A 12,020-nucleotide genomic window follows, 5' to 3' on the forward strand; every position below is an offset into this window, starting at 1 on the left:
CATAAATTCACATTTTTGCAGTTCTATTTCATAGTTGTTCCATAAACCGACTCCTTGAGCAGATACACACATTTGCTTGACAGGTGGGGAAAAAAACAGCAGGTAAACCGCACTGAACTATAAGCCGCAGGGGCCAAATCATGAGGAAAAAGTCGCGGCTTATAGTCCGAAAAATACAGCTTATGTATGAGAACCCTCAATGTGCAGGAAATGACACATCTACTTAAGAAAAACATTCAAATTCCCATGGCGCAGATACGCTAGCAAAAAAGGGACACGTCTATGGCCTGGACCGCTAACATGGCTGCGACTTGGGAGGGAGGAGGAAGTGCCGGTGCTTCCCTCGTGATAATTTGCAGGTGGAGAGTAGACAAGGTTGGAGTTTGGGTGAAGGCGTGGGGGAGGGAACTAAGTAGAAGGATAAAGGGAAAAAAAAAAAGAGAGGCACGAGACGGCATGACTCGCATGCTAACCACCAGCAGATGGGCCGCAGTGGAAACACATCCAGTGGAAGGGAAGGAAGAAGGGAAACCTTGCATATAGAAGGAGGAGAAGGATGGATAAAGAGAAAGGGAGGGACCGCTTTGGATTTTTTCCCAATATAGACAAGGCTTCTCCTTTCCTTGGCTTTCTCTGACAGGAAGATGCCGTTGTCATTGGGGCGTTGCCTCCATCGCATAGCACAAACGCATAAACAGTAGTGAAGGGGTGGGAGAACCCCACCCTCCTTTCCATTTTCTCTCGTATTTGGAGTTGGAAAGGCGCTCCCTGGCCCGTCATATGAGAAAGTGCATCAGCAAGGCTCACGAGGCAGCCTGAAAACTTTTAGTGGCACTTAAGCATCTTCTGAATGGCTGGGGCCGGACAGGTACAGTACAAAACTGCTGTCCGTTGACTCCATATGGAGGCCAGTCTTTCTAGGAAGCTTTCTATCATAGGATCGATATCTGCGTCATGATTGGACAGGCGGTTACAAACATACAGTAGTCCACATGCAAAAACAAAAGGTACATTAGAGCAGTCATGTGTACCCTCAGGGACATGTAAAGGAGCTTTCGGGTCTTTGATTTGAACAAGGTTTTATACTAAATCTAAACTGATGCCATGACATAAATAGGATGTCTTCTTTTCAAATTAGGAAAGAATAGACTGGAACATGAAGGTAAATTGAGTTGAGTGCATGAATAATGTATCCGTTGTAAAGCGCCTTGAAGTGTCCAGAAGTGGGCAATAGAATAAAAGTGATGCATTATTGTTACCAGATCTCCTCAACAAAATGTTGAGATTTACCTGGATGTGTATTGACATTGGTGACACATTTCTTTGGCAGTAAGGTAAAAAAAAAAAAAATCAAGCAAGACGATGTTAAGCAACATCTCTTCAGGAATTGCTGAGTAAAATGCGGAGAGACGCCGCCACAGATGGCAGTGCTCATTTAACCTCAGGAAAGTGTTGGGTCCCTGCGACCTGCAATACTAAAAAACTATGAGTCCCAACATAAATGTATGGAGTCACAGAAATTGCGCAGTAAAAAGGACAAAATTGGGAGCAGAAATCTTTGTCTTACGATTCAATTTTGAGTTTGGGGTCTCTGATTCAATTTAGAATCCATTTTCAATTAAAAATGATTCATTTCAAGCAAAAATGATGATTTCTACTTCAATCTATATGCAGAATCATCACAAAACTTCAGTCTGCTTGCAAGACAGAATAAAAAAGGCAAGTGTCTTTTTTTTTTAACTAAGGTTTGATTTGTAAGAAACACACCCTTTCCCCCAAAAATAATGTGGACAACTGCGACTCTTTGACGTTAGCTATGCATTTTGATAACTTTTACATTATAAAAGATGATGAAACAAACATTTAAAAAATGTTACAAAAATGACAATTATTAATATTTCTCAGTGCATTTATGACCAGAGAAAAGTGAGCTTCTAAATTGTATGTGCAAAGCCTTTAACATGTGCTAGTGTGTTCATCTCTGAGCAAAACTATCATTCACAATTGTAACATATTTAATTGTTTTGAATGTTTGTGAGTAGGCAAGGTATGATATCAGAATCTGATATTATGACAACCTTGAACAAAAATATCACAGTATTGAAATGACAGCTCAAAATGTATAAATACCTCAACGATATAAAAAATGCTGCAGTAATTTACAGTGGTAACTCAATGCGACAAACCAGAAAGGGAATGTGAGAACGTGATTGGTTAAGGCAGCCAAGGAATATAAGTCACATAGAGATCAGGCTCCTGCTGCTGTTTGAAATCGCCTTGTGTGAACCAAGTGTTTCACAACTTTCCTACAAAAAAACGTTGCGTCCGGAGAATGCACGTTGATTTGAAGGTATATGTCCCATGGCATAAAATTATGGGTCACGGACACAGGCAAAATAGAGCACTGAAATGATCTTCCAATGTTACATCAGAAATCTGTTTTAGGTCTTTTTTTTGTTGTTGTTGAGAACCACTGAATTAGAAGTGTGACAAAACAGCCAGACAACTAATCTATGATCAAACTAACTCAAATCATTCAATTCATTGTCTAGTGATGTAGTTTATTTTGAAATGTCCCAAATTGTTGCAATGTCAGGAAATATTTCTCAGATGGAATGATCTTTGTGATGGATCCAAATCATTACCATAATAACAGGCAGATGAATTAAAATAATGGTTATTTGCAGGCCTATTTTTATTGAAAGGCCAGTCTGTTAGGTGAGGTATCAAATGGACCAATCAGGCTTGAGTATCAAAGCCAAAATGTCGGCAAAGTCACTTTAACGACTTCACAGCCACGAATGTTAAGTCACTTTAGCGACTTCATAGCAACGGATGTTTCTCTTTTTTTGGTTAGCGCAACCCAAGCGCCTGTTTTATAGGGGGGGAGTATGGTAATGACAAACAGATGCCTGTAGATGGCTCCGCAAGCCAATAGTGGGGGTAGGGGTGGTTTCCTGCAACTTCCTGTGCGCGGGCGGGAGGATCACGGATGTTGCTGCATGATTTATAGGCCGATAACTTTTGGAGTGGTAAACGCTCACCTTTCATAGCGCCTTGTCAGTAAGGGATGGCACATCCGTCTTCATCAAGGCAGGAGATGCTGGCCATTTACGCCTGCCATTAATAATTAATGTCAACTTTACATCCACTGCTCAACCGCGCAAGTTGCCTGCCGACTTGGTGCTGACAGGCAAAGGACTGATCGTTCCAAAAAGCTGAATTATTCAAAATCAATGACTAGACATTTTTTCCTCAAACGAAAACTCTGGCTATTTAAAGTTATGATTGATTTTTATTCATTTAGCTACTATCTGGATTTATTACACATTTGGGCTGGGCAATGAATGGCATTCCTTTGAGTACTGTACTTTCCGAACTACAAGGCGTAATGGCATATAGGGCAGAGCAGCAATAACGGAGCAAATAAATAAAAAAATAAATAAAAATTGTCACAGATAAGTCGCACCGAACTATAAATAAACCAGACTATAAAGGTCGTAACATCAGATTTATGCAGCTAGATGGTACTCTATATGAAAGGTAAAAAACAACCTCGAATCTGCTTAGTTCAAACTGGAATTAGTTACCCATGGGCCCAAAGATTGCTATTGATGTTAAAGAGAGAAGTAAGAAGATGACTTGTATTTAAAAAAAAAGCTGGCATTAATCAAGGAATATGACGGCTAAACTAGCCTAGGCTAGACTACTCTCATTATGGAATATGCCCATAAATCGCTCAAAGATAAATAAATCCTGTCTATATTTTTTATTTATGATGTTTTGTGATTGTAAATATATATATATATATATATATATATATATATATATATACATACATATATAAAATGTAGCACTAACTATTCTGTTTTGGTACCAATTCTTAATATGTATGTAATTTTTTTTTGACAATCTTTTTATTGAAACAAAATAAGACAATTCCAGTTATAGAACTACAATTTACATTTTTCATACATATGAAAACTTCAGATAAAAATAAATGAATTTAAAAAAACAAAATAAACTAGAGCTGCAAGCAGCTATAAAGGGCCCTCGCAGACCTGTGCACGTTGGGGTATGAACAGGTCGGGGTATGAACAAGGAGTATGAACGATGAACAATTAGTTGTAGATGACTTCAGTGCAGGACTCTTATAAATTATGTAAAATTTAGACAAGGTGGAATGATGTGGGTTGAGTTACTGGAGCTTTTATTGTTACAGTTGTGTGACTTTGCACTGCTGAATAGGCCATGGCCATCATCAAACATCATACTATTTGGTAGAGGGCAATAGGCGTGCCCAATGGCTTTTCTGACAACATTTAAGCGATATCACTTCAAGGGCCTCAGCAGAGTACATAAAAACGTTAAGGAATTGCTATATATTTTGCTGCCACTGGGTGGCGCTCGAACTACGATTAAAAAATAGGCTTGTCGGTGTGTTTCACATTGGACTCCCATCCCATATGTGACGTTTTGAAAATATCAGATCATCTCGGTCCAATTAAAGCAACTTTTACCGCTATGGCGAGACATAAGACTTTGAATTGGCATAGAGGCCACGCCTTTTTTTGCAAAGTCATAAAAGGTGAGATCCTTCATGTTCTAATGTCTCAAAGCTTTTCTGACCATTTTTGAGTTCATTTAGTCTAACACGCATTGCACAGTACATGAAAGAGTAAAAAATGAGATTTTTGTCCGCCACTAGGTAGGGCTGTAAATGATTTGGAAGTTTATCACATATCTGTACTTGGGTATGACTTTAAAAGTCCCTGTAAAGTTTCAGATGGTTTGAAGCTGTTACAGCTGAGTTATTAAGGTTTTTGTCACTCTTGGCGAAGGAAATATTAAACATAATTTGAAGCTCCACCCCCATCTTATATGTCATGAGATCTTCACGATATTTGGACTATGTGTGCCCCTAAGTCTGATAATGATCCATGCCAAAATTGAAGGTAATCAGAGGAACCGTTTAAGAGAAAAAGGCACCAGTTTGAGACCAGCTAATGCCTAAGAACGGGGCAAAACAGCACATTAAAAAAATTCCTAACAATTTTTCAGTACATCCTAGCACATCACTGACATTGACTTTTTTGTAGGTCTTACAGTCCTTCATTTGCCTACAAAGTTTCATGGCTGTAGGTCAAACCAAACAGGATTGACTGTAATCTTTCGACTAATGACATTTTTTGCAGTCACTTTAGCGACTTCATAGCAACGGATGTTTCTCTTTTTTTGGTTAGCGCAACCCAAGCGCCTGTTTGGTTAAGTATTTGGTTTTATGGGGGGGAATATGGTAATGACAAACAGATGCCTGTAGATGGCTCCGCAAGCCAATAGTTGGGAATATATGTTTGTCAATGTCTTCAAGAATGGATTTTCATCCAATATGTTAAATTGTGAGAAGATCAGATCATCTGGGTCAAATTACAGCAGCTCTTACTGGTCCAATAAAGCTTCGGAATGAAAATGGACGTAGAGGCCACGCCCATTATCGAAACTTCGTAAAATTTGGTGGAGGTAAGCAGGGCTGTCTAGAGGCTTGTCTGACTTAATTTCAGCGATATTACTTTAAAGGGCTTACCTAAACACATAAAAACGTTTTAAAAAATGCTATATTTTTGGCTGCCACTAGGTGGCGCTCGCACTACGACAAAAAATACGTTGATTGGTTTCCAATGTGGAACACACCTATCAAATATATGAAATTTTGAAAAGATATGACCATCTGGGTCCAAATACAGCACCTTGTTCGTTTTGGCGAGACATCAGACTGACATTTTTTTTTGCCACTAGGTGGCCTTATAGGCAATTGAAGAAATTCTTAAACACATGTGTTAAGGGCTTGAGTTTTCATGTGTCTGTGAAGTTTCAGATTTTTCAAAGCTTGTACAGCTGAGTTATAAAGGTTTGTGTCACATCTGGTGAAGTAAACATTAAAGGCATTATATGAAGCCCCGCCCCCAACATATTTGATGGTGGATCTTCACAAAAATTTGAACAAATGTGCCTCCCAGTCAGATAAAACACCACAGCAAAATTGAAGTTAATTGGGTCAAAAGTTTAGGAGAAAAATGGAGCAGTTCTGGACCGGCAAACGAGCAAAAATTGATTTTTTAAGCTTGTACATCAGAGTTATTAAGGTTTTTGTCACTCTTCGCGAAGGAAAAAATGAACACATAATTTGAAGCCCTGCCCCTATTATATATGTTGGCGGATCTTCACCAAATTTTGTCCAGTTGTGCCCCTATGTCTGAGAATGCACAACAGCAAATTTGAAAGCGATTGGGTAAAGCATTTAGGAGAAACAAGGAGCAGTTTTGGACCTAAAAACGTGCAAAAATAGGCCAAAAAGGCACATTCAAAAATTAATAACTCTTTTTCTGTACATCTGAGCACATGGCTCGCCCTGACATTTTTGTAGGTCTCGAGATCCTACATATGCCTAAAAATTTTCGTAGCTCTAGGTCAAATGGGCCGGGACCAGCTGCACTTTTTTGACCTTAGGTGACGATGCAGAGCCATTTTTTTTTTTTTGCATAAATCGTTGCATAAATTTGGGGAAATAGAAGGATATTTAGCAGATTTCCAATGCAACAATAAGGACCGTCTTGTTAGTAAGGATGTATATTCCATAATATCCTTTCGTATAGAATTTAGTGCAAGTGACGCATTAGGAATCCCAAAAATAGCAATCAGCGGGCAAGCCTGCAGATTTACTCCAAGAACAGTGGACATAATGGAGAAATAGCCAGTCTAAAAGCCCTTCAGCTTAGGGCAAAGAAAAAACATATGGCTAAGGTGACAGGGAGAGCCATGGCACTTATCACATGCGTCTTCCACTTCTGGATATATTTCAGAGTCTTGCCTTGGAAAAATGGACCCTGTGTAGAACTTTAAATTGAATGAGTCCAAGACGAGCACAAGAAGTAGTAGATTGTATCCTACCTACAGCACGTTCCCAGACCTCTTCAGTTAATTGAGTCCCTAGTTCCCTTTCCCATGCATTCATGCATTTGTCATTTGACTGACTATTTGAGGAAAATGTGAAAGCAAACTTTCCTAGGGTTACTTTGGAGATAAAGAGGGAAAATTAGGGAAACACTTAGAAACTTGTATGTCCAATTTTGATGTTTTTACCTGGGGTCCGAAACGCATTAGCTATTTAACATAGGTTTGGATTGCCCGTCGTACGGAGAATTCGCCTTACGAGCCCAACCACGAAACGGATTAATTTTGTAACACGGGTGCCAATCGTATATGAAAACAGAAGAACAAGCAGTGAAAATGGGTGAGTTTTTTTCTTTTTCACAACTTTTGGCTTTCCATGTCCTAAGAGCTAGCTTCTGTAGCCAGGGATTGGTGCGTGAAGGTCCTCGCCTTTGGCCGCCACCCAGCTCACTTTGCACCCGACCCCTATGGCCCCTCCCACAGGTGGTGAGCCCACGTGAGGGGGAACCCACGGCATTTCTTCAGCCTGAGCCCGGCCGGGCCCCATGGGTGCAGGCCCGGCCACCAGGCACTCGCCAACGAGCACCACCTCCAGGCCTGGCTCCAGAGGGGGGCCCCGATGACCCCTGCGTCCGCGCGAGGGAAACGTAAATACATTTATTTTGTTCATCATATGGGGTCTGTGAGCCGTGTTTAGTCTGGAACCTAACCTAGGATCTGTTTGCCAAGGGTGACCCTACCAGGGGCATAAAGCCCCCGACAACTTAGCTCCTAGGATCACTGGAACACGCAAACCCATCCACCACCTTTTAGGTGACGGCTCACGGAGGGCAGACCCAAACGTATCGTGAGGGTCTGTTGGGAACGTCTGGCAGAGTCCCCTGTCAGAAGGCGTTTCAACTCCCACCTCCGGCAAAATTTCTCCCACGTCCCAGGGAGGCGGGGGACATTGAGTCCGAGTGGACCATGTTTCTGGCCTCCGAGGTCGAGGTGGCTGATCGAAGTTGTGGCCGTAAGGTGGTCGGTGCCTGTCGTGGCGGCAATCCCCGAACCCGCTGGTGGACACCAGCAGTAAGGGATGCCGTCAAGCTGAAGAAGGAGTCCTATCGAGTCTTTTTGGCCTGTGAGACTCCAGAGGCAGCTGACATGTACAGGCTGGCCAAGCGGAGTGCGGCTTCGGCGGTCGCCAAGGCAAAAACTAGGGTGTGGAAGGAATTCGGTGAGGTCTTGGAAAGCGACGGCTTCGAAGAAATTCTGGTCCACCATCTGGCGTCACAGAAGGGGGAAGCAGTGCACCATTGACACTTTGTACAGTGGAGATGGGGCACTGCTGACCTCAAATTGGGACGTTGTGAACCAGTGGGCAGAATGCTTCAAAGACTTCCTCAATCCCACTGACACGTCTTCCTCTGAGGAAGCAGAGTCTTCGGGGTCCGAGGTGCGCTCTCCCATCTCTGGGGCTGAAGTCACTGAGGTGGTCAAGAAACTCCTTGGTGGCAAGGCCCCGGGGTTGGATGAGATCCGTCCGGAGTTCCTGAAGGCTGTGAATGCTGTAGGGCTGTCTTGGCTGACATGCCTCTGCAACATCGCGTGGACATCGGGGACAGTGCCCCTGGATTGACAGACTGGGGTGGAGGTCCCCCTTTATATGAAAGGGGACAGGAGGGTGTATTTGAACTACAGGAATCACACTCCTCAGCCTCCCCAGTAAGGTCTATTCAGGGGTGCTGGAGAGGAGGGTCCGTCAGGATGTAGAGTCTCAGATTCAGGAGGAGCAGTGTGTTTTTTTTTCTCGTAAAGGGTACCGGACGCCCTGATACGGGCTGTTCGGTCCCTGTACGACTGATGTCAGAGCTTGGTTCGGATTTCCGGCAGTAAGTCGAATTCGTTTCCAAAGAGGGTTGGACTTCGCCAAGGCTGCCGATTCTGTTCATTACCTTTAGGGACAGAATTTCTACGTGCAGCCGAAGCGGTGAGGGGGTCGGGTTTGGGAGCCTCAGCATTGCATCTTTGCTTGTGGTGCTGTTGGCTTCTTCAGGCCATGGCATCCAACTCTTACTGTGTGAAGCGGCTGGGATGAAGATCAGCACCTCCAAATCTGAGTCCATGGTCCTCAGTCGGAAAAGGGTGGAATGTCCTTTCCGGGTCGGGGATGAGGTCCTGCCCCAAGTGGAGGAGTTCAAGTATCTCGGGGTCTTGTTCACGAGTAAAGGTAGGATGGAACGTGAGTGACAGACGGATCGGTGCGGCGTCTGCTGTCATGCAGGCTCTGCACCGGTCTGTCGTGGTGAAGAAAGAGCTGAGCCGAAAGGCGAAGCTCTCTGTTTACCACTCGATCTATGTTCCTTCCCTCACCTATGGCCACGAGCTGTGAGTCGTGACCGAAAGAAGAAAATCCCGGATACAAGCGGCCGAAATGAGTTTCCTCTGCAGGAAGTCCGGGATCTCCCTTAGAGATAGGATGAGAAGCTTGGTCATCCCGGAGGGGCTCTGCATCGAGCCGCTGCTCCTCCGCGTTGAGGGGAGCCAGCTGAGGTGGTTCGGGCATCTGGTTAGGATGCCCTCTGGACGCCTCCCCGGTGAGGTGTTTCGGAGCTTGTCCTACTAGAAGGAGGCCCCGGGAACGACCCAGGACACGCTGGAGGGACTATGTCTCTCGGCTGGCCTGGGAACGCCTGGGGATCCGTCCGGAAGAGCTGGATGAAGTGGCTGGGAAGAGGAAAGTCTGGGCTTCTTTGCTCAAGCTGCTGCCCCCGCGACCCGACCCCGAAAGACAGCGGTAGAAGATGGATGAATGGATGGAACTTGTGGCTTGTTTATTGCTATGCTGACAAAAGCAATATACATTAAACTGTAATGTCTTAACATGCGTTTCCGCATTGCGCCAACAAATAACGAGCCACGAATGAGCCCTTTTTGGCTGGCTTACTCCAGGGCCGCAGCTAGGCCCTTTGGAATTAATCAGAGCCCCCCCCTCCTTCCTTGTCTCATTAATGACAAAATGTGAGTTACGTTGATATAGGTCACTTTAGGAGCAACATCAGATATGCACACGGTGACTCGCTGTGTGCATGTCTGAAGTTGCTCATCGTGGTCCAAAGCCTGCTCAGGGAGTTTGTGTAAATGCTCAGATGCATTGAAAATTAGAGGGAACATTGATCACCACTAATTTTACAAATTTCTCAAATACTGTATATTAATGCTATATCAAAATGTTTAAAGTTATATAACCTCAGTTTTATTTATTTACAGTATACATACTGTAGCATTGCGGGCGGGCACCCATAGAGTAATATTGTTGTAGATTTTGTTTCTATTTATTTCTTTTATATTGTGTGTGTGTGTGCGTGTGCGTGTGCGTGTGTGTGGAACGTACTGATGTAGAAGGTGCTGGGCGCAGGCTGTCCATCAAAGTTGATCTCCAGCAGGCTGCTGGTCTTGGGCTCGTGGCGCAGCCAAAGGGCCACGCCCAGAATCACACAGCCTGCCAGCTGAAACACATCATAAAAAAATAGAAAATGCCTAATTTATATGCTAATCCCCTTAACAGTCTCTGGCATTTCACATTATACGTCAGCATAAAGTAAACGATCAATTCTTTGGTTGAACATTTAGATGTTTGAATAGAAAATATTTCACTTTATTGTACCAGCAGGAACTTGAAAACAAAATTTGAGCGAACAGGTAATTTGCATTTGTTGCCCCTGCCAGAGGAAACGAATGTTCAGAGTCCAAAAATCACGTGAAACGATATATTATATTATATATTACAGTGATCCCCCCTAGTTCGCGGTTAATGGGGGGCTGTCAACCCCCCGCAAAGTCTGAAACTCGCGAAGTAGGGTATCAGTTCCTAGATTTCTAAGTACGCCCCAATATAGCCGCAGTAACCATAAACAATCCTTTTTTTGTATTTTTGCCTATTTATTATTTCATTTCTCCTATACAGTATCAGGTGAACATTGTAGAGGGAGTAGACTGATTGTTAGTTGAAAGTAGTGTGGGGGGTGTTGGGGATCGCTCGGTAGGAGGTAGCGGCATCACTGACGCACAGGGGTATGTGGTCGATTGGCATCAGGGGTTAGACTCTGGGTGGGGGAGATGGTGGGGGTGCTGGGTGGTGGGGGTTGTTGAATTGATTCTTCTTGAGGTTTGGCAGGTATAGTTATGAGTTTCTCGGTTGCGTGGTTGGGTAGGTGGGGTGAAGTATGGTGAGGGGGTGATTATTAGTTTTTTAGTAGTTAGTGTTTGGGATTAAGAGTCTGTGTGTATGTATGTATGTAATGTTGTGTGTGTGTATGTGTGTATGTATGTATGTAGGGTGTATGTGTGTGTGTATGTGTGTGTGTGTGTGTGTGTGTGTGTGTGTATATGTATGTATGTGTGTGTGTGTGTGTGTATGTCGTGTGTGTGTAATGTGTGTATATGTTGTGTATATATAGTGTATATAGTATATGTGTGTGTATATATGAGTGTGTGTGTAAGTGTGTGTGTGTGTGTGTGTGTAGATGTAGTGATGTATATACTAGTGTATGTATGTGTGTGTATGTACTGTGTGTGTGTAGTGTAGGTGTGGTGGTGTGTGTATGTGTGTGTGTGTGTGTGTATGTGTGTGTGTGTAGTGTGTGTGGTATGTGTGTGTGAAGTGTGTATGTGTGTGTGTGTGTGTGTATTGTGTGTGTGTGATGTATGTATATGTGTGTGTAGTGTGTGTGTATGTGTGTGTGTATGTGTGTGTGTGTGATGTGTGTGTATGTGTGTAGTGTGTGTATGTGTATATTTATATAGTGTGTATATGTGTGTATTGTGTGTTATATATAGATATATATATATAGTATATATATGTATATTGTGTTATCTAGTATATAGATATATATCTATCATATATAGATATATATATATATATATATATATATATATATATATATATATATACTATACATATATATATATATATACATATATATATATATATATATATATACTATATATATATATATATATAATATATATATATATACATATATATATATATATATACTATATATATATAATATATATACATATAT

General features: G+C 42.5%; 1 protein-coding gene across 1 annotated transcript in view; it reads right to left on the reverse strand.

Annotated features, from left to right (window-relative positions):
• Nucleotides 1–12,020, reverse strand: part of LOC148425192 (CD81 antigen-like) — a 72,727-nt gene that overhangs the window by 47,011 nt on the left and 13,696 nt on the right. Inside the window, exon 2 of the mRNA XM_088413421.1 lies at nt 10,328–10,442. Within this exon, the coding sequence (XP_088269547.1) occupies nt 10,328–10,442 (115 nt within the window). The remainder of the gene's footprint in view (nt 1–10,327; nt 10,443–12,020) is intronic.

Source organism: Hippichthys cyanospilos, chromosome 4 (genome assembly GCF_059441005.1).
Source record: "Hippichthys cyanospilos isolate Australia breed blue-spotted pipefish chromosome 4, RoL_Hcya_1.0, whole genome shotgun sequence".
Lineage (NCBI taxonomy): Eukaryota > Metazoa > Chordata > Actinopteri > Syngnathiformes > Syngnathidae > Hippichthys > Hippichthys cyanospilos.